The following is a 23,126-nucleotide window of genomic DNA, read 5'->3' on the forward strand; positions in this document are numbered from 1 at the left end:
TGCCACCCCTGGCAGTACACTCCCACTTCCCCTTCCCTCCTCTGTCCCCCTCACCCTCTCCCCTCCCCCACTCCCCTCTCTCTCCCACTCCCTCCCCTTCTCCCCTCCCTTCCTTCCCCACACCAATTCCCCATTACCCCTTCCCCCTCTGTGCCTCCCCTCTTCCCTCCCCTCACCTCCCTTTCCCTTCTCCTTTCCCTCCCTTCTCCCCTTCCCCGCCACCCCCCCCCTTTGGCTCCCTCCAATTCCACCCTTCCCTCCTCCCCTTCCCCCTCCCCTCCTTCCCTCTTCCCCCTTCCCTCCCTCCCCATTGTCCCTTTCCCATCCCTCCACTTCCCTCTCATCCCTTCCCCCTCCCCCTCTTCCCCTTCCCCAACCCCTAACCCTCAGCCCCTTCCCCCTTCCCTCACCCACTTCCACTGTACCCTTCCCCTCCCCTCTCCTTCCTTCCACTTTACCCCTCCCCACCCTGCCCCCTCCCCACCACTCTTCCACCCTCCCCACCCCTCTCCCCTCTTCCCCTCCTTCCCTCACTCCCCCCTTCTTCAAACTCTTCCCCTCCCACCACTTCCCTCTCATCTCTTCCCCCTCCCCTTCCCCTTCCTCTCACCTCTAACCCAGTTTCATCTTCCCTCATCTCTTCCCCTCCCCTTCTCCCCTCACCCACTTCCCTCAGCCCCTTCCCCTTCCCTCACCCTCTTCCCCTCTAATCTTCCCCTACCCCTCCCCTTCCTTACTTCCCCCTCCCCCACCCCGTCCCCTCCCACCCCTCTTCCCCTCCCCTTTCCCTCACCCCCTCCCCTTTCCCTCACCCCCTCCCCTTTCCCTCACCCTCTCCCCTTTCCCTCACCCCCTCTTCTTTCCCTCACCCCTCCCTGCTTTCCCCTTCCTCTCACCCCCTCCACTCCTCCTCTCCCTTCCCCGTCCCCCTTCCCCCACCTCTCCTCTTCCCTCCACCACTCTTCCCCTCCCCTGCTCCCCCACCCCTCTTCTCCCACCCCCTGCTCCCCCTTCCCCCCACTCTACCCTCTTCCCTCTCTCCCCACCCCCTCACCCCTCACCCCTCCCCTCTTTCCCTTCCCTCTCCCCTTCCCCCTCCTCCTCTTCCCCCTCCTCCCCTCCCCTTCCCTTCTACCCTCCCCTTCCTTATCCCCACCCCTCTTCTCCCCTTCTCCCCACCACTCCCCCTTCTCTCCTCACCCCTCACTCCTCTTCCACCTCTCCCCTCCTCTCTTCCCCTTCCCCTCCCCCTCCCCTTCCCTCTCTCTCTCCCACTTTCCCCTACCCCTCCTCCCTCCTCCCCACTCCCCCCTTCCCCTTCCCCCACTCCTCCCCTTCCCCCTTCTTCCCTCAGCCCCCTCTTTCCCCTCCCCTCTTCCACTTCCCACTCCCCCTCCCCCTCTTCTCCCCTTCCCCCTCCTCCTCTCCCCTTCCCCCCTCCTCCTCTCCCCTTCCCTCTCCCCTCCCCCTCTCTTCCCCTCCCACATTCCCCTTCCCTTTCCCCCTCCCCCTCCCCTCTTCCCCTCCCACTTCCCCTCCTCCCTCCTCCCGACTCCCCCTTCCCCTCCCTATCTCCTCCTCCGCTTCCCCCTCCCTCTCTCCTCCTCCCCTTCCCCCTCCCTCCTCCTCCCCTTCCCCCTCCCTCCTCCTCCCCTTCTCCCTCCCTCCTCCTCCTCCCCTTCCCCCTCCCTCCTCCTCCTCCCCTTCCCCCGCCTCCTCCCCCTTCTCCCCTTCCCCTCCTCCTCCTCCCCTTCTCCCCCTTCCCCTCCTCCTCCTCCCCTTCTCCGCCTTCCCCTCCTCCTCGCCTTCCCCTCCTCCTCCTCCCCATTCCCCCTCCCTCCTCCTCCTACCCCCTTCACCCTTCCCTCCTCCTCCTCCCCTTTCCCCCTCCCTCCTCCCCCTCCCCTTCCCCCCTCCCTCCTCCCCCTCCCCTTCCCCCCTCCCTCCTCCCCCTCCCCTTCCCTCCTCCTCCTCCCCTTCCCTCCTCCTCCTCCCCTTCCCCCTCCCTCCTCCTCCCTTCCCTCCTCCTCCCCTTCCCCATCTCCTCCCCCTTCCTCCCTCCTCCTTCCCTCCCTCCCTCCTCCCCCTTCTCCCCTTCCCCTCCTCCTCCCTCCTCCTCCCCCCTTCCCCATCCTCCTCCTCCCCCTTCCCCCTCCCTCCTCCTCCCCTTCCCCCTCCCTCCTCCTCCCCTTCCCCCTCCCCCTCCCTCCTCCCCCTTCCCCCTCCTCCTCCCCTTCCCCCTCCCCATTTCCCCTCCCTCCTCCCTCCCTCCTCCTCCTCCCCCCTCCTCCTCCTCCCCTCCCCCTCCCCCTCCCCCTCCCCCTCCCTCCCCTTCCCCCCCTCCCCTTCCCCCTCCCTCCCCCTCCTCCCCCTTCCCCCCTCGCCTCCCCTTCCCCTTTCCCCTCCCCCTCCCCCTTCCCCTCCCTCCCCTTCCCCCCTTCCCCCCTCCCCTTCCCCCTTCCCCCCTCCCCCTCCCCTTCCCCCCTCCCCCTCCCCTCCCCCCTTCCCCCCTTCCCCCTTCCCCCTCCCCCTTCCCCCTTCCCCCTCCCCCCTTCCCCCTTCCCCCTTCCCCCCTTCCCCCCTCCCCTTCCCCCCTCCCCTTCCCCCCCTTCCCCCTTCCCCCCCCCTTCCCCCTTCCCCCCCCTTCCCCCTCCCCTTCCCCCTCCCCTTCCCTCGCCTCCTCCTCCGCCTCCCCCTCCCCCTTCCCTCGCCTCCCCCTCCCCCTCCCCCTCCCCCTCCCCCTTCCCTCGCCTCCCCCTCCCCCTCCCCCTTCCCCTCCCCCTTCCCTCGCCTCCCCCTTCCCCCTCCCCCTCCCTCTTCCCCCTCCCCCTCCCTCTTCCCCCTCCCTCCTCCTCCCTCTTCCCCCCTCCTCCTCCCTCCTCCTCCCTCTTCCCCCTCTTCCTCCCTCTTCCCCCTCTTCCTCCCTCTTCCCCCTCCCTCTTCCCCCCTCCCTCCTCCTCCCTCTTCCCCCCTCCCTCCTCCTCCCTCTTCCCCCCTCCCTCCTCCTCCCTCTTCCCCCCTCCCTCCTCCTCCCTCTTCCCCCCTCCCTCCTCCTCCCTCTTCCCCCCTCCCTCCTCCTCCCTCTTCCCCCCTCCTCCTCCCTCTTCCTCCCTCTTCCCCCTCTTCCTCCCTCTTCCTCCCTCTTCCCCCTCCCTCCTCCTCCCTCTTCCCCCCTCCTCCTCCCCTTCCCCCCTCCTTCTCCCCTTCCCCCCTCCTTCTCCCTCCTCCCTCCTTCCCTCAGCCCCCTCTTTCCCCTCCCCTTTTCCCCTTCCCTCCCTCATTCCTCTCTCCCCCCCCACTGCAAAATTCTCGTTGTCAATAAAGCTTCTCGTTGTTCACAATGGCGGCGCCCATCTCCCGTGGCCTCTGGAGGCTCCGGGTCCTGGGCTGCCGGTCTGGTGGGGCGTCCGCGCTCCGGGTCCTGGGCTCCCGATCTGGTGGGGAGTCCGGTCTCCGAGTCCTGAGCTCCCGGTCCGGGATCCAGATCCTGGGCGGCTCCGGTGGATCCCGGGGGAAGGAGACGGGGACCGGTCCCGGCGCCGGGGCCTGTGCGTTGGGTCTCGGCTTAGGCGTGGCGGCGGCTGCGGGGTTGCTGTTCCTCCGGGGCCGGGAGCAGGGGAAGCTAAATCCGGGGCCAGACCACAGTCTCGGCCTCTCCGCCCTCCTCCTCCCCACTGTCAACGCCGCCCGGCCCGTTCCCCCTGACAGCCCCCGGTTCAGGTTCAACTTCATCGCCGACGTGGTGGAGAAAACGGGTCCGGCGGTGGTTTACATCGAAATCCTGGGGAGGTAAAACACTGTGTGGGTGGGGGGGTGGTAGAGGGGTGATAGGGATCTGACGGATACGGAGAAAAGGAGGGAGGGTGGAGGGAGAAACATGGAAGTGGGATGAGTGACAAGGGGGGAATGAGGGGGAGGGAAGGGAATTCGCTGGGCTGGGGTCTGTCCCACGATGACGAGGGGGTTGAGGATGACAAACTGTGGGGTTTGAGTGGGAGGTGATCTTACTGAGTGATTTGACGGGCTAGCTTCTGAGTGCAGATGCCTTGGTTTCGGGAGTAGTGAAGATGCACAGTACAGAAACAGGCTATTCGGCCCACCTTATCAATAGTGAACTGTTTTCTCATCTACACAAACCCATCTTCATTAGTGTGTCCTTCCTCTCCTAGGAATGAGGTCTTTGGAGCTTCTGTTGGTGTTTCTAATGCTCTGGGTTTTTAATGGGATGGAGACCTTGCCCAACTCTTGTCCCTTCACCGCTGTGCTGGAGTACCATAAACCTATGTACTCTTGTTCATGATGCGATCTACCAGTTGTAACGAAGGGTCTCAGCCTGAAATGTTGCCTGTTCATTTCCCTTATAGATGCTGCCTGACATGCCGAGTTTTCCAGCTTCTGTAGAATCTCTACCTCACACTCAAGAGCTTGTAGGCACAGGACACAGTCTCAGGAAAACAGGGACAGTGCTCAGGGCTGAGAGGAAAGAGAGCAGGTTTTTAACTCCAGGGGTCATGAATCCTTGGGGTGGGGATTATTTATGTTCAGCGTACAGATTTGCACCTTTTGGATGCAGGTTGAACAGGTTCAGACTTTATTCTCTGAGTAAAGAAGAATGAAGGGAGATTTGACAGAGGTATACAAAATTATGAGGGGTAGAACTAGCGTAAATACATGCAACCTTTTTCCACTGAGGTTGAGTGAGACTAGCATGATGTCATAAGTTAAGAGTTAAAAGTGAGATATTTAAGGGAACCTCTTCACTCAGGGTGTTGAGAGTGTGGAATGAGCTGCCGGCAGAAGCGGTGGATGTGGGTTTGATTGCAACACTTAGACCATAGGGCGGAAAGCATTATCAGGGATGCATCTCACCCTAACCATGGACTTTTTACTCTCCTCTCATCCGGTAGGTGCTACAGGAGCCTCCACTCCTGCACCAGCAGGCACAGGAAGAGCTTCTTCCCTGAGGCTGTGACCCTGATGAACCTCACATCACAGCACTAAGCAGTATTGCATCCGTATTGTACTGTCTCAATACTTTTATATTTGTGTGCTGTAGCACTTCTTTAATTCGCAGTTATTTTGTAAATAACACTATTCTTTGCATTTCTAGTCAGATGCTAAATGCATTTCATTGGCTTTGTATCTGTACTCAGCACAATGACAATAAAGTTGAATCAGACATAGGATCAGAATTAACCCACTTGACCCATTAGGTCTGCTCTGCTATTCCATCCTGGCTGATTTATTATTCCTCTCAAACCCATTCTCCTGCCTTCACCCTGTAACCTGTGACACCCTGAATAATCAACAACCTATCAACCTCCGCTTTAAATGTTCCCAGTGATCTGTCCTCCACAACTATCCTTGGCAGTGAATTGCAAAGATTCGCCACCCTCTGGCTAAAGAATTTCATCCTCATCTGTGTTCTAAATGAACATCCCTCTATTCTGAGGCTGTGCGCTCTGGTCCTAGACTCTCACATCCTCCCCACATACATTCCATCAAGGCCTTCCAATTTTCGATAGGTTTCAATGAGAATCCCCCTCATTCTTCTGAACTCCAGCAAGTACAGGCCCAGAGCCATCAAACACTCCTCATATGTTAGCCTTTTCATTCCAGGATCATTCTCATAAGAGAAATTTGAATAGGTACATGGATGGGAGGGGTATGGAGGCTATGGTCCGGGTTCAAGTTGATGGCAGTAGGCAGAAGAACAGATTAGTCCCTGTTGCTGTACTGTAGCACTCTGTGACTGTGGTGGGATAGTGGGATACAGATGGGTAAGATGGGTGGGACAGATGGGTAAGTGTCCTGTCCCAGAGACCTACCCCCAATGACTGCACTCTGTCTCCAGGCACCCCTTCAGCGGCAGGGAGATGCCAATCTCCAATGGTTCGGGCTTTGCCGTGTCCCAGGACGGTCTGATCGTCACCAACGCCCACGTGGTGGCCAACAAGCGGAGGGTGCGGGTGAAGCTAGCCAATGGAGAGGCGTACGAAGCCACCGTTCACGCTGTGGACCAGCTGGCCGACATTGCTACTATCAAAATCAACCCCCGGGTGGGTGCTGGGCCGGGTGGGGTAAGACAAGGCGGACACGGGTTGGGTTTCTGCGGGGGTGGTGTGGTGGTTCTTCCAGGTGAGGCAACACTTTGCCTACAAATCTGCTGGGGTCGTCTATTGTGCCCAGTGCTCCCGATGCGGACTCCTCTACACTGGTGAGTCCCATTGTGAATTGGTGGACTGCGTTGTGGAGTATCTCTGCTCCACCCGTCAAAAGTGGAACTTCCTGGTGGCCAAACATTTTAATTCCCATTCCCATTCCGTCATGTCAGTCCACAGCCTCCTCTCGTGCCAAGATGGGGCCGCCCTCAGGGTGGAGGAAGAACACCTTTGTCTGGGTAGCCTCCAACCTAATAGCATCAATATTGATTTCTCCTCCGGTAAAAAAAATCCCTCCCCCTCAATTCCTCAGGTGTCCCTGCTCCTTCCCTTTCTCTATGGTCCACTTTCCCTCCTATCAGATTCCTTCTTCTCAAGCCCGTTTTCTTTCCCACCAACCTGGCTTCACCAATCACCTTTTAGCTATCCTCCTTCCCCTTCCCCCACTCTTTTATTCGCCCTTTCTTTCTGATCGTGAAGAAGGGTCTTGGCCCTAAATGTTGACTGTGTATTCATTTCCATATACTGCCTGCCCTGCAGCTGAGTTCCTCCAGCATTTTGTGCATGTTGCCCCAGATTTCCAGCATCTGCACAATCTCTTCCATTTTGTTGTCTGTGAATTAAACTCCATTTCATTTGTGCGGGTTTTATTTTGGGGTGGGTTAATGAACATGTTTTGCGGTGGGTTCGTGTACAAGTTTTATTTTGGGGTGGGTTGGTGTCCACGTATTAGGCAGGTGTGTGTGGATTTCTGGCTGCCACGTGACCCTCGGGCATACCCCTCTTCATCAGGAGCCACTGCCCACGCTGGCACTGGGAACGTCCTCGGAGATCCGACACGGAGAGTTCGTGGTTGCCATGGGCAGTCCCTTCGCTCTGCAGAACACCATCACCTCTGGAATCGTCAGCTCCGTACAGAGGGGGAGCCGGGAACTGGGGATGGGACACTCGGACATGGAATATATCCAGACAGATGCCTCCATTGATGTGAGTACTGGAATTGGAATTGGTTTTTTATTGTCACTTGTACTCAAGATACAGTGAAATACTGTTCATACAGATCAGGTAGTCCACAGTGCGTCGAGGTAGAACAATCTGTTACAAACTGTAACATTTTAGAAACAAACCAGCAGCAAGAGATTTCACACTGAGTCGGGTTTTAATGTTAAAACCATTATCTTTATTAGTATCTACTTATGATATTGTAACTTAACCAGGACAAACAAATGTTAACAGTGTTATGTGTATGTAGGTGTGTAAATATAGCTCCCAAACTAAGTTAAGCTTGGAGAAACAAAGCTTAGAGTCTTGAGATGGTAAAGTAGGAACGTTCAGTGCATCCACGGAATGAATGATAGGAGAGAGATATTTGTAATCCAGGGTGAAACGTAGAGAAAAGGTGGTTACGTCGAATTCCACGAGTAAACAAAAGTATTCCACAGATTTCACAATGGTAAAACGAGATAACAATCGCTGTAGATCTTGTCCATCGTGTCGTTCCAAATCCACATATGAATTATCAGCAAAAGTGATCTATCACAGGGATATTGTCTTCAAGTGATTACCACACAACATACCCAGGCAAGGGTTAACACGTAAGTGGTCTCCACAGGATATCCTGAAAAATCCACTCCTTTGGATTATAGGAGGTGACAGCCCCACATTCGTTGTGCACCGTATGCCGAAATTTAACCCAATCTTTTGGGCTTAAAAGAGTTTCAAACCATCGCAGTTTGTGTCCCTGTTTTAAAGTTAAACCAGCTGCAAGTCAGTCAGTGAACAGCATCATAGTCCCGCCTCGTTTAGGTGCTCTTAAAGTAACAGTCCACAGTAAATTAAACCTGTGGGTTCGTAACAAATCACAGAATGCAGAATGAGATCCAAGGTTATTTAATTTCATTCCCAGTATAAACATGTAAAGGAGAATGAAATAATTGTTACTCCAGGGCACAAAACAACACAATAAATATAATTACGTAAGGTAGCTTATGTACATAGATTGATTGTCTGTTCATAAAATGACGCTAGGCACAGGAGTGTCTGACGGGAAATGATAAAGTAACTTAGTGGTGGTTGGGGGTGTGGAGGGGTGGGTTACTGGGTGGAGGTGTTGATCAGCTTTACTGCTGGGGAAAGTCACTGTTTTAGAGTCTGGTGGTCCTGGTAGAAATGCTACGTAGCCTCCACCCTGATGGGAGTGGGACCGACAGTCCGTGAGCAGGGTGGGTGGGATCCTTCATGATATATATACACACACACACACACACACACGCATATGCATTGCAGGTAGACAATAAGGTACAAGATCAAAACTCCCAGCACTGTCTGTAAGGAGTTTGTACATTTTCCCTGTGACCGCGTGGGTTTCCTCTGGGTGCCCTGGTTTCCTCCCACAGTTGTAAATTAGGCCAGAGTTAAATCAGGTGTTGCTGGGCAGTGCAGCTCAAAGGGCCGTAAGGGCCTATTCTGCACTGTATCTCAATAAATAGATAAATAAAGTGGATATGAGATCAAGAATCCATTTCAGATTCAGATTTATTCCGATTTGGATTCATTTATCACGTGTATGTCAAAGCATGCGGTGAAATGTGTTTGCTTTAAACCAGCAAAACCAAGGAAGTGCTGGGGGCAGTCCACACATTCCCGTAACAACACAGCATACCCACAATGCTTGGCAGAGCAACACAGACAAACAACAGCATAACAACCCCGTCCCCACCTACGGACACACTACCACACAGGCAGGCCTCCAGCCTCAGGACAGGTCACCCCCAGTGCCCCAGACTTGCAGGCATCACGTCTCCAACCTCCAGACCCCCGCCCGGATGCTGTGTCCTCTGGTCCTAGACTCCCCCACCATAGGAAATATCCTCTTCGCATCCACTCTATCCAGGTCTTTCAACATTCGATAGGTTTCAATGAGATCCCTCCCTCATTCTTCTAAACTCCAATGAGTACAGACCCAGAGCCATTAAATGCTCCTCGTACGCTAACTGATTCAGTCCCCGAATCATTCTCGTGAACCTCCTCTGCACCATCTCCAATGACAGCACATCTCTTAGATCAGGGGCCCAAAACTGTTCACAGGTTTGTGCAGTCTGGCTTGTGCCTTATAAAATCTCGGCATTATATCCTTGCTTTTATATTCTAGTTCTGTTGAGATGAATGCGAACATCGCATTTGCTTTCCTCACTACCGACTCAACCAGCAAGTTAACCTTTAGGGAATCCTACACAAGGACTCCCAAGTCCCTTTGTACCTCAGTTTTTTTTAAATTTTCTCCCTATTTACAAAATAGTCTGTGCCTTTTGTCATGAACCCCGTGACGGGAATAAAGAACCAGCAGAGATGGAAAACACTTTGGAGTCTAGTATTGCTATAAACTAATAATATTTATTAATAACTACACAATACAGTAATCTAGGTGAAGATAAATCAAACAGGTTAGCAATGATTGTATAAAAGTAAGTATATCAGTCATTGGGAAATATATGTACGAAAAACCAAGCTTCTTTAAGTCTAGGGGTAAAAAGATACAGTCTTACGATGTTGAGTTCAGTTCATGGTATTTAGTTGAGTAGCGATGGAGAGAGAGAGAGATTTGAGTCTTCAGGTGAGCTGACGCCGTCAATCTTCTCCTCGTCCTCCAAAATCCTTCCCAAGTCACCAACTGTGAGTTTAACCAGGGGGACCGGTTTCCTGTGGTGGAGCTATCCCGCAGGCGAGGGTGGACACATAGACAACTCCCCACCAGTCAACCCCTTCTCCTTCACTGCAAGAGCGATTGGATCGATCGGCCTGATCGATCCTCCAAAACCCACTTTCTCTGCGGGCACAACAATGCTCATTCATTGTCCCGATCATGTGTCTGAGGTCTGTATCATCTGGCCTCCTATTTATCTCACCGTGCTGAGCATCACCTGTCATTCAAAGAGTCCCTCCTTCCTTTGTCTGTAAAGAAATGCGAGCAAGCAGAGCTGTCCTTGAAAGTAACATCAATAATGTGCTTTCGGTCACCATAGCAACTTTTGAGCTGCTCGGTGCTGTCTCCAAAGTAGAAATCCAAAGTTACCTCCCGTGCCCTAACGTGACAGTCCAACCATTAATCTTTGTCTCTCTCTCCCTCTTTTCAAAACAAACCATCGGTGATAAATAACTCTCTCTCTCTCTCTCTCTTCAAACAGTTAATAGGGGCACTCCAGGATCCCCTCACACTTTATTCCTTCTACCAAAGTGCATGTCCATACACTTCCCTACACTATATTCCACCTGCTCCTTCTTTGCCCATTCTTGCAATCCATTCTGCAGACTCCTTACTTCCTCCACACTACCTGCCCCTCCACCAATCTTTGTATTGTTCGCAAACTGGGCCACAAAACCGTCAATTCTGTCATCAATGACATATTACGACAAATCAATGACATATTACGTGAAAAGATGTCCCAACACCAACCCCTGCAAATCAAAACTAGTTATTGACAGCCAAGCAGAAAAGTCTCTCTTTATTCCCACTCTTTGCTTCCTGACAGTCAGTCAAACTTCTATCCATGCTAGTATTTTCCGTATAATACCATGGGAACTTACCTTGTTTCTGTGGAAGTGAGTATTGTGAGCAGTTTTGGGCCCATTTAAGAAAAGATGTGTTGGTATTGGAGAGGGTCCAAAGGAGGTTCATGAAAATGATTCTGGGAATGAAAGAGTTAACGTGTAAGGAATGTTTGATGGCTCTGGGTCTGTACTTACTGAAGTTGAGAAAGGTGAGAGGGGAATCTCATTGAAAGCTATTGAATATTGCAAGGCCTGGACAGAGTGGATGTGGGGAGGATGTTTCCTATATTGGGAGAGTCCTGAGGGCACAGCCTCAGAATAGAAGGGTGTCCATTTAGAGCAGAGATGAGGAGGAATTTCTTAAGCCAGAGGGTGGTGAATCTGTGGAATTCATTGCCACAGATGGCTGTGGAGGCCGGGTCATTGGGTATATTTAAGGCAGAGTTTGATAGGTTCTTGATTAGTCAGGGCACCAAAGGTTATGGGCAGAAGTTAGGATGGGGTTGAGATAGATAATAAAACCGCCTTGATAGAATGATGGAATGATAGAAAAATGGTCTAATTCTGCCTGTACCTTATGGTTATATGATCTCACCCTGTTTTTCTCTCTCTCTCTCTCTCTCTCTCTCTCTCCTTTGGTAGTTCGGAAACTCTGGCGGACCGCTGGTGAACTTGGTAAGCTGTGTTTACCTGTCTGATTTTGCCCCTTTCTCTGTCCCTGGGTGGACCCGGTAGGGACCAAGGTACCCGGTAGTGTCTCCTGGTTCAGTGTCTTGGCCCCTAATGGTGGGGAGACCTCTGCTGAGGTCTTGGGCAGGGCTGCAGTTCCGAGGGTGGCTAGGGGGTTTTCTCTGTGCAGCCTGGGCAGCATCTCTGTCACCACTGTGGTCAGTGGGAGCCATGTGTCCTTTCTAGAACAGGGCGTGTCCCAGCCAGTCTCGTCCATCACGGCTCCCACTGTTTCCTTCCTACCCCTTCCCTCAAACCACTCCCTTTCCCTCACTCCCTTCCCTACATCCTCTCCCCTCGCTCTGGCTTCCTTCCTTCACCCTTCCCTCTCCCGTACTCTCCGTCACACTCTCTCCCTCCCCCACCATCTCCTTCCTCCCAAACCCCTTCCTTCCCGTCACTCCCACTACCCTTCCCTCACTTCTCCTCTCCCAACAGGACGGGGAAGTGATCGGAATCAACACCATGAAGGTGACGTCAGGAATCTCGTTCGCTATTCCTTCAGATCGTGTCCGACAGTTCCTGGTGGAGACGCAGCAGAAGAAAAGTGAGTCCTCGCGGCCAACCCCTCCGCCCCTGGATCCAGTGTCAGCGCTTCCTGCCACTGGGCTCTGGATCCAGTCCACTGGGCCCTAGATCCTACTGATTGAATAGAGTGTCCCTCCACCCACTGGGCTCTGGATCCGGTCCACTGGGCCCAACCCATTGGGTGGATACCGTCCACCCCTAGGTCATTGGGGATACAGAGAATCGGAAAGGACAGCAAATACGGTCCTCAAGGTGTTGTATCGAAATGCACGTAGTATGAGAAATAAGGTGGATGATCTTGTTGCAGTATTACGGGTTGCCAGGTCTGATGTTGTGGCCATCGCTGAATCATGGCTGGAGGGTGCAGTTACTGTTACAAGAGAGAGTGTGCTCAAAAAGCTGAAAGACGTAAGTCACCCAGACCAGAGGAGCTGCACCCTAGGGTTCTAAAAGAGCTAGCGTTAGAGATTGTAGTAGCATTAGAAATTATCTTTCATCAATCATTGGACTCTGGCATGGTGCCAGAGGGCTGGAAAATTCCAAATGTTACTCCACTCTTTAAGAAGGGAGGAAGGCAGCAGAAAAGAAATTATAGACCAGTTAGCCTGACCTCAGTGGTTGGGAGGATGTTGGAGTCAATTGTTAAGGATGAGGTGATGGAGTACTTGGTGACACAGGACAAGATAGGACAAAGTCAGCATGGTTTCCTTAAGGGAAAATCTTGCTGATGAACCTGTTGGAATTCTTTGAGGAGATTACAAGTAGGATAGATAAAGGGGATGCAGTTGATGTTGTATATTTGGACAACCAGAAAGCCTTTGACAAGCTGCCACACATGAGGCTGCTTACCAAGTTAAGAGTCCATGGTATTACAGGAAAGTTACTAACATGGTTAGAGCATTGGCTGATTGGTAGGAGGCAGCGAGTGGGAATAAAAGGATCCTTTCCTGGTTGGCTGCCAGTGACTACTGGTGTTCTGCAGGGGTCGGTGTTGGGACCACTTCTTTTTATGCTGTATATAAATGATTTAGATGATTGAATAGGTGGCTTTGTTGCCAAGTTTGCATATGTTATGAAGATTGGTGGAGGGGCAGGTAGTGTTGAGGAAACAGGTAGGATGCAGAAGGACTTAGAAAGATTAGGAGAATGGGCAAGAAAGTGGCAAATGAAGTACAATGTTGGAAAATGCATGGTCATGCACTTTAGTAGTAGAAATAAATGTGCAGACTATTTTCTAAACGGGGAGAAAATCCAGGAATCTGAGATGCAGAGGGACTTAGGAGTCCTTGTGCAGAACACCCTGAAGGTTAACTTGCAGGTTGAGTCAGTGGTGAGGAAGGTAAATTCCATGTTAGCATTCATTTCAAGAGGTCTAGAGTACAAGAGCAGGGATGTGATGCTGAGGCTTTATAAGGCACTGGTGAGGCTTCACCTTGAGTATTGTGAACAGTTTTGGGCTCCTCATCTTGGAAAAGATGTGCTGGCATTGGAGAGGGTCCAAAGGAGGTTCACAAGGATGATTCCAGGAATGAAAGGGTTATCATACGAAGAATGTACGATGGCTCTGGGTCTGTACTCACTGGAATTCAGAAGGGTGAGGGGAGATCTCATTGAATCCTTTTGAATGTTGAAAGGCCTAGACAAAGTAGATGTGGAAAGGATGTTTCCCATGATGGGAGAGTCTAGGACAAGAGGGCACAGCCTCGGGATAGAGAGCCGTCCATTCAAAACAGATGCAGAGAAATTTCTTTAGCCAAAGGGTGGTGAATCTGTGGAATTTGTTGCCACATGCAGCTGTGGAGGCCAAGTCGTTGGGTGTATTTAAGGCAGACATGGCATCAAATGTTACAGGGAGAAGGCCGGGAACTGGGGTTGAGGGGGAGATAGAAAAAAAAGGATCAGACATGATTGAATGGCGGAGCAGACTCGATGGGCCAAATGTCTTGTGGTCTTATGGTCTTATAGATCCAGTGCTCTACAACCTACTGGATGCAGAGCATGTCCCTCCCACTGGACTCTGCATCCAGAGTCCATTCCGCGCACTGGATATGATTGGGAGGGGGGAGGGACTGGTCCTCTGCCCTCTCCAGCCCCTCTGCACAGGATCAGGCCATTCAGCCCAGCATGTGCCTGCTAGCAAGGTGCTCATTTACACTACCCCCATCTTGCCTGTATTTCTCGTTCCCTGCACATTCTAGTGCCTCTTGAACGTCACCATCGTATCTGCCTCTGGGCAATACGTTCCAGGCATCCAGCGCTCTGGGACGGAAAAACACACGTCTTCTCTCGCATCTCATTGAACAGAGAGCGCAGGCCCTTCGGCCCACAATGTTGTGCCGACCTTTTACTCTACTCCAAGATCAATCTAACCCTTCCCTTCTGCATAACCCTCCATTTTTCTATCATCCCTGTGCTTTCCAAGAGTGTCTTAAATGTCCCTAATGTATCTGCCTCTACCGGCACCCCTGACAGCGAGTTCCACACACCCACCACTCTCCGTGTTTAAAAAAACACATGCCTCTGACGTCCCCCCTATATATTAAAATTATACTCCCTTGTAATAGCCACTTCGCTCTGGAAAATGTCTCTGGCTGTCCACTCAATCTTTGCCTCTTATCATCATGTACACCTCTTTCAAGTCGCCTCTCATTCTCCTTCACTCCAGAGAGAAAAGCCCTCGCTTGCTAAACCTAACCCACTAAGACATGCTCTCTAATCCAGGCGGCTTCCGGGTAAATCTCCTCTGCACGTTTTGTTCAGCCCGTCTCTGTGAAGAGTGTGTGTTTTCTCTACGTCACTCCCTTGGGCTGTTTGTCCCCAAGAGGATGGAGAGGCTGGTGGGGGTCGGTGTGGAACTGGGAGTGACTCTGATCACAGGCTGTGATCCAATCTGTGGGTGGGGGGATGTTCCAGGCTGTGATCCAGTCTGTGTGTGGGGATGTTCCAGGCTGTGATCTACTCTGTATGTGGGATGTTCCAGGCTGTGATCCAGTCTGTGTGTAGGGATGTTCCAGGCTGTGATCCAGTCTGTGTGTGGGATGTTCCAGGCTGTGATCCAATCTGTGTGGGGGATGTTCCAGGCTGTGATCCAGTCTGTGTGTGGGGGATGTTCCAGGCTGTGATCCAGACTGAGTGTGGGATGTTCCAGGCTGTGATCCAGTCTGTGTGCAGGATGTTCCAGGCTGTGATCCACTGTGTCTGGGATGTTCCAGGCTGTGATCCAATCTGTGTGGGGGATGTTCCAGGCTGTGATCCAGTCTGTGTGTGGGGGATGTTCCAGGCTGTGATCCAGTCTGTGTGTGGGATGTTCCAGGCTGTGATCCAGTCTGTGTGTGTGGGATGTTCTAGGCTGTGATCCACTCTGTGTGTGTGGGATGTTCCAGGCTGTGATCCAGTCTGTGTGTGGGATGTTCTAGGCTGTGATCTAGTCCGTGTGTGTGGGTGGGGGGATGTTCCAGGCTGTGATCCACTGTGTGGGGGGATGTTCCAGGCTGTGATCCAGTCTGTGTGTGGGGATGTTCCAGGCTGTGATCTAGTCTGTGTGTGTGGGATGTTCCAGGCTGTGATCTAGTCTGTGTGTGGGGATGTTCCAGGCTGTGATCCAGTCTGTGTGTGGGGATGTTCCAGGCTGTGATCCAGTCTGTGTGTGGGGATGTTCCAGGCTGTGATCCAATCTGTGTGTGGGGATGTTCCAGGCTGTGATCCAGTCCGTGTGTGTGTAGGGGGGGTGTTCCAGGCTGGGGTTTGCTGCTGGCTGGAATTCTGCAGACTCCAGCTTCTAAGTCTGTGTTTCTGTGTTATTCAGGGTCGTGGTTCCAGTCAGACACGAAGCGCCGTTACATCGGGGTCATGATGCTGACCCTCAACCCCCAGTGAGTGTGGTTGGGGGGGAGTAGGATGTCAGGGTGGTGGTAGGAGGGGAAGGGGAGGACGGGGGCGGAGGGGGTTTGTACGGGTTTGGGGATGTTGATTCAGGGATGTGTGTGGGGAGAGATGGTGTGAGATGTGGAGTAGAGGGAATGGGCAGCTGGGGGCGGGTGTTGGGAGCTGTGGGTGTAGATTGAAGGGGAGGGTCACCAGTGGGGACTGGAGCTGCAGCCCAGCCCAACTCATCCCCACAACCTCGGCCGCCCCCAGCGTTTACAGCTTCCAGCACTTCCCACACACCCCCTCCCCTCCTCCCTCAGAACCTTGCACATACACCGAACACTCCTCCACTCCACCTGCTCAACCCCAGAACACCCACACGCAACCCTGCACCCCACCACCCGCTGTGGGTGGACGCGTGAGGGTCTACACCCCAGAGGCTATCTGCACCCTCTTGGTTTACCTGCCCAGCGCTGCACCGCCTTATTTGTCGCACACCCCCTCCCTCGCTTAAGACTATAAGATAAGGGAGCAGAAGTAGGCCATTCGAGAGGATTCGAGTACAGGAGCAGGGAGGTACTACTGCAGTTGTACAAGGCCTTGGTGAGACCACACCTGGAGTATTGTGTGCAGTTTTGGTCCCCTAATCTGAGGAAAGACATCTTTGCCATAGAGGGAGTACAAAGAAGGTTCACCAGATTGATTCCTGGGATGGCAGGTCTTTCATATGAAGAAAGACTGGATGAACTGGGCTTGTACTCGTTGGAATTTAGAAGATTGAGGGGGGATCTGATTGAAACGTATAAGATCCTAAAGGGATTGGACAGGCTAGATGCAGGAAGATTGTTCCCGATGTTGGGGAGGTCTAGAACGAGGGGTCACAGTTTGAGGATAGAGGGGAAGCCTTTTAGGACCGAGGTTAGGAAAAACTTCTTCACACAGAGAGTGGTGAATCTGTGGAATTCTCTGCCACAGCAAACTGTTGAGGCCAGTTCATTAGCTATGTTTAAAAGGAAGTTAGATATGGCCCTTGTGGCTACAGGGGTCAGGGGGTATGGAGGGAAGGCTGGGTTCTGAGTTGGATGATCAGCCATGATCATAATAAATGGCGGTGCAGGCTCGAAGGGCCGAATGGCCTACTCCTGCACCTATTTTCTATGTTTCTATGTTTCTATTCAGCCCATCGAGTCTGCTCCGCCATTCAATCATGGGCTGATCCAATTCTTCCAGTCATCCCAACTCCCCTGCTTTCGCCCCATACCCTCTGATGCCCTGGCTAATCAAGAACCTGTCTACCTCTGCATTAAATACCCCCAATGACTTGGCCTCCACAGCCGCTCATGGCAACAAATTCCACAGATTTAGTAATTTAGTAGATTTACTCAGACTAAAGTACAAACGTAATTTCTCCACATCTCAGTTCTAAATGGACATCCTTCAATCCTGAAGTCGTACCCTCTTGTCCTAGAATCCCCTACCATAGGAAATAATTTTGGCATATCTAATCCGTTCAGGCCTTTCAACATTCAGAATGTTTCTATGAGATCCCCACTCTTTTTCTCCCCCCCCCACCCCATTCTCCTGAACTTGAGGGAATACAGCCCAAGAGCTGCCAGACGTTCCTTATACGGTAACCCTTTCATTCCTGGAATCATTCTCGTGAATCTTTTCTGAACCCTCTCCAATATCAGTATATCCTTTCTAAAATAAGAGCCCAAAACTGCATACAATACTCCAAGTGTGGTCTCACCAGCGCCTTATAGAGCCTCAACATCACATCCCTGCTCTTATATTCTATACCTCTAGAAATGAATGCCAACATTGCATTCGCCTTCTTCACAACCGACTCAACCTGGAGATTCACCTTTAGTGTATCCTGCACAAGGACTCGCAAGTCCCTTTGCATCTCTGCATTTTGTATTCCCTCCCCATCTAAATAATAGTCTGCCTGTTTATTTCTTCCACCAAAGTGCATGATCATACGCTTTCCAACGTTGTATTTCATTTGCTACTTCTTTGCCCATTCCCCTAAACTATCTAAGTCTCTCTGCAGGATCTCTGTTTCCTCAACACTACCCACTCCTCCACCTATCTTTGTATCATGGGCAAATTTAGCCACAAATCCATTAATCCCATAGTCCAAATCATTGACATACTTTGTAAAAAGCAGCGGTCTCAACACTGACCCCTGTGGAACTCCACTGGTAACTGGCAGCCAGCCAGAATAGGATCCCTTTATTCCCACTCTCTGTTTTCTGCTGATCAGCCAATGCTCCACCCATGCTAGTAACTTCCCTGTAATTCCATGAGCTCTTATCTTGCTAAGCAGCCTCGTGTGGCACCTTGTCAAAGGCCTTCTGAAAATCCAAGTACACCACAACTACTGCATCTCCTTTGTCTACTCTGCTTGAAATTTCCTCAAAGCAGTGCAGTAAGTTTGTCAGTCAGGATTTTTCCTTCAGGAAACCATGCTGGCTTTGGCCTATCTTGTCATGTGCTTCCAGGTACTCTGTAATCTCATCCCCAACCATCAATTCCAACAACATCCCAACCACTGATGTCAGGCTAACAGGTCAATAGTTTCCTTTCTGCTGCCTCCCACCCTTCTTAAATAGCGGAGTAACATTTGCAATTTTCCAGTCATCTGGTATAATGCCAGAATCTATCGATTCTTGAAAGTGCATCGTTAATGCCTCCACAATCTCTCCAGCTACTTCCTTCAGAACCCGAGGGTACATTCCATCAGGTCCAGGAGATTTATCCACCCTCAGAACATTAAGCTTCCTGAGCACCTTCTCAGTCGTAATTTTCACTGCACAAACTTCACTTCCCTGACACTCTTGAATGACCGGTATTCTTACCAGATTGATTCCTGGGATGGCAGGTCTTTCATATGAAGAAAGACTGGATGAACTGGGCTTGTACTCGTTGGAATTTAGAAGATTGAGGGGGGATCTGATTGAAACGTATAAGATCCTAAAGGGATTGGACAGGCTAGATGCGGGAAGATTGTTCCCGATGTTGGGGAGGTCCAGAACGAGGGGTCACAGTTTGAGGATAGAGGGGAAGCCTTTTAGGACCGAGATTAGGAAAAACTTCTTCACACAGAGAGTGGTGAATCTGTGGAATTCTCTGCCACAGCAAACTGTTGAGGCCAGTTCATTAGCTATGTTTAAAAGGGAGTTAGATATGGCCCTTGTGGCTACGGGGGTCAGGGGGTATGGAGGGAAGGCTGGGTTCTGAGTTGGATGATCAGCCATGATCATAATAAATGGCGGTGCAGGTTCGAAGGGCCGAATGGCCTACTCCTGCACCTATTTTCTATGTTTCTATGTTTCTATTCTGCAGACATCTTCCACTGTGAAGACTGATTCAAGATACACATTCAGATCCTCTGCCATCTCTGCATCTCTCATTACAATAGCTCCAGCGTCATTTTCTATTGGTCCTATATCTAACCTCGACTCTCTTTTACCCTTTATATACTTAAAAAAGCTTTTAGTATCTTCTTTGATATTAGTCGCCATCTTCCTTTCATAATTCATCTTTTCGTTCCTAAAGACCTTCTCAGTTTTCTTCTGCAAGTTTTTAAAAGCTTCCCAATCCTCTGTCTTCCCACTAGTTCTGGCTTCCTTGTATGCCCTCTCTTTTGCTTTCACTTTGGCTCTGACTTCACTTGTCAGCCATGGTAGTGTCCTTCTTCTCTTTTGAAAATTTCTTATTTGGAATATAGCTGTCTTGAACTTCCCTCATTTTTCGCAGAAACTCCAGCCATTGCTGCTCTGCTGTCCTTCCTGCAAATGTCCCTTTCCAGTCAAATTCGGCCAGTTCCCCTCTCAAGCCATTGTAATTTCCTTTATTTCACTGAAATACCGACACCTTGGATTTTATTTTTTCCCTCTTCCATATAACCATATAACAATTACAACACGGAAACAGGCCATCTCAGCCTTTCTAGTCCATGCCGAACGCTTACTCTCACCTAGTCCCACCGACCTGCATTCAGCCCATAACCCTCCATTCCTTTCCTGTCCATTAAAGCTATCCAATTTTACTTTAAATGACAATATCGAACCTGCCTCTACCACTTCTGCTGGAAGCTTCCCACAAGCTTCCTACTCTCTTCCCCCTACCTACCCTTCCCTCCTCTCCTTGGCCCACCTCCTCCCTCTCTGACCTTCGAAAACCCTTTCCTCTCCTCCCCCCTCTATAAACCACACCCCGATTCACCAAATTTCCACTCCCACCCTCCATCTGCAATCCCCCTCCTGCCCCACAGACCCCATTTCCCTCGGCCTCTCCCCCTTCCCCTCCCTCTCTACCCCCCTCCCTCTACCCCTCTCACTCTCTACCTCTCTGTTCCCAGGATCCTCGGTGAGCTGAAGCAGCGGGATCCCAGATTCCCGAACGTTTCCTATGGTGTCCTGATCCACAAGGTCATCATCGGCTCTCCGGCCAACCTGTGAGTGCGGGCGAGAATGGGCAGGGACCAGACTGGTGGGTGGGTGTGGGGTGGCATCACCCGATCATCCCGTCCACTGGGGATCTTCCCCTCCCATTCCCATTTCCCTCCTTTTACCCTCTCGCTCTCCCATGCTCTGCCCTCTCCCCATATCACCCTCTCCATGTGGACCCGGGTGGGGGGGGGGGGAATGACGATATATGTTTTCCAAAGACCTTTGAGGGAATTCCACAGAAGAGCTGTCGAGCACGACTCAGGGTGGTTGTGAATGGGATGGTGCACGGGGTTGGACTGAAACTGCAGGACGGAGGCTGAGGGAAAGAATACAGACACAGGGGCAGAATCAGGCCATTCGTCCCATCAAGTCAGTTCCACCATCCCATCAGAGCAGGCTTCTTATCCTTTCAACCCCATTCTCCTGCCTTCTCCCTGTAACCTCCGATGCCCTGACTAATCAAGTGAAAGGATAAAATGTATTTTTTCCTCAGGATGACACAGTGGGGATCAGTGCTGGGTCCCCGATACTCACGGGGCACATCAGGAGCTGGGTTAATGACAGATAACTGGGTGCGATTGGGAAGTGGTTTCTGCCAACACATGTACCAGGGCACCAGACATCAGGAAAATCATTCCATTGCATTAGTAAAACTGAAACCAGAATGCAGAATAAAGTGCTACGGTTACAAAGAGAGTGCCGTGCAGACAGTACAAGAGCCATGACGAGGCAGACTCTGAGATCAAGGGTCCATCTTTCAGTGTGTGTGAGGAGAAAGCAGAGAGGCCCCAGGGCAGATTTCACAGGTTGAGTGAGAGCAGGAAGATGTAGTCTTCCAGCCTGTCACTGGAACACACCTTTTGGTCCACGAAATTATGGCAAGCTAATGAAACAAGTAATTAAGTGCCCAAGTAAGCAAATCCTTTCTGTCTACACAATGTCCATATCCCTCCATTCTCCAACTAACAAATCCTTTCTGTCTACACAATGTCCACGTCTCTCCATTCCCAAACTGAGCGAATCCTGTCTGTCCACAGAATGTCCATATCTTTCCATTCCCAAACTGAACAAATCCTCTCTGTCTACACAATGTCCATATCCCTCCATTCTCCAACTAACAAATCCTTTCTGTCTACACAATGTCCACGTCTCTCCATTCCCAAACTGAGCGAATCCTGTCTGTCTACAGAATGTCCACGTCTCTCCATTCCCCAACTAACGAATCCTCTCTGTCTACACAATGTCCACGTCTCTCCACTCTCTGCACATTCAGATTCAGGTTTATTTATCACGTGTACATCGAAACAGTGAGATGCGTCGTTTGCATTAACACCAGCACACTTGAGGTTGTGCTGGGGGCAGCCCACAAGTGTTGCCACACATCCTGTTGCCAATATAGTGTTCCCATAATGCTTGGGAGAACCACGCAGAACACAACAAGCAACAGAACAACAGGGAAACAAGTGCCCTTCATCATTTCCTGGGCCGATATCTAAGCACCTCTTAAACATCTCTATTGTATTTGCCTCCACCACCTACCGCAGACAGTGCATTCCAGGCACCCATTTAAAAAAAACTTGCCTCTCACATCTCCGTCGAAATGGCCCCCTCACATCTTCAATGCATGCCTTCCGGTATTAGACATTTCAACCCTGGGAAAATGATATTGTCTGTCCACTCTATCTGTGTCTCTCATAATCTTTTAAACCTTGATAAGACCTAACCGTTCCACCGTTCTGGAGGAAACAACTCCAGTTTGTCCAACCTCTCGTTACGATACGTGTCCTCTAATCCAGGCAAGTCCAGCAATTGGTATCCCTGCATGATGTCTGGCCCCTCCCTGTGTGCTTCTCCCTTCGCCCCCTCTCTCCACCCTTTGCTGATGACCCCTGAGCCCCGCCTCCTCTCCCTGCTGCCCCTTGACCCCACTGTTGACCTCTTTCCTGTCTCGGTACAGTGCGGGAATGAGGCCGGGCGACATCATCCTGGAGATTAACGGGCAGCAGGTGAAGTCGTCGGAGGACGTGTACCGGGCGGTTCACCGGGAGAGCTCCCTCACCGTGGTGGTCCGCAGGGGCTCAGAGGAGCTCATGATCAACATCGTACCCGAGACCACCGAGTGAGGGCAGGGGTCAGGTCCCACTCTCCACCCTCCCTGCCCGCCTGGGAACGCCAGACACTGGGGAGGCCGGGTGCTCAGTGTCAACACCCTGACCCAGATCGAGGTCACAGTTTGGGGCAAGTGGGAGATCAGGGCCCAGGCAGAGGGGTCAAGGGGAGGGTTGGAGGTCAGACAGGGGTCAAGGGGAGGGTTGTAGGTCAGACAGGGGTCAAGGGGCAGGTTGTAGGTCAGACAGGGGTCAAGGAAAGGCTTGGTCATACAGGGGTTGGGTGCCAGGCAAAGAGGTTGCAGGTCAGACCAAGGGGGGGGAGGTCAGTGTCAGAGAGATCACAGAAAGGGTTAGGGATAGTCGAGGAAGGAGCGAGGGGGGGTGTGTCTGCAGCCCAGAGTCTATGGGGGAAGGTGGGGTGACTGGGGAGGGAGAGCAGAGTTGGAGGTTGGGCTGGAGGGAGCGAGAGGGGTCTCTGTACAGTCAACGACTGGTGTGGGTCAGTGTAGGAACCAGAGTGTTCACCACTGGGGGGGGGAGGAATGAGGCAGGGGCCAGGTTGGAGTTTCTGGGAAGTACGTGGAGGGCGTCAGTGTTTGGCGGAGAGGGTGGGTGTGATGGTATCCTGTGGGTGTGGCTGCAAAATCGTGTGTGACAGCCTCAGCTCGGCGAGGGGAGAAGACGTGGCCCAGTGGTGGGGCCAGAGCCTGTGTGAGTTTTTGTCA

General features: G+C 52.0%; 1 protein-coding gene across 1 annotated transcript; it reads left to right on the forward strand.

The window, feature by feature from the left end:
• The first annotated feature begins 3,272 nt into the window (after positions 1-3,272).
• LOC134345874 (serine protease HTRA2, mitochondrial-like) lies at positions 3,273-22,781 on the forward strand. The gene is made up of 8 exons (XM_063047188.1): positions 3,273-3,789; positions 5,855-6,059; positions 6,954-7,148; positions 11,352-11,384; positions 11,877-11,985; positions 15,772-15,838; positions 20,200-20,295; positions 22,248-22,781. Exons 1-8 carry the CDS (start codon positions 3,341-3,343, stop codon positions 22,411-22,413), a joined length of 1,320 nt encoding a protein of 439 aa, XP_062903258.1. The 5' UTR covers positions 3,273-3,340; the 3' UTR covers positions 22,414-22,781.
• The last annotated feature ends 345 nt before the right edge of the window (positions 22,782-23,126 follow it).

The sequence above is a fragment of the Mobula hypostoma genome, chromosome 4, assembly GCF_963921235.1.
Source record: "Mobula hypostoma chromosome 4, sMobHyp1.1, whole genome shotgun sequence".
Classification (NCBI taxonomy): domain Eukaryota; kingdom Metazoa; phylum Chordata; class Chondrichthyes; order Myliobatiformes; family Myliobatidae; genus Mobula; species Mobula hypostoma.

Bases quoted from the DNA above. Each gene is read 5' to 3' on its own strand.
- LOC134345874 (XM_063047188.1), top strand. From the start codon at position 3,341: ATGGCGGCGCCCATCTCCCGTGGCCTCTGGAGGCTCCGGGTCCTGGGC. The intron at 7,149-11,351 runs GTGAGTACTGGA...CTCCTTTGGTAG, and splicing joins AGACAGATGCCTCCATTGAT to TTCGGAAACTCTGGCGGACC. The intron at 15,839-20,199 runs GTGAGTGTGGTT...CTCTGTTCCCAG, and splicing joins ATGCTGACCCTCAACCCCCA to GATCCTCGGTGAGCTGAAGC.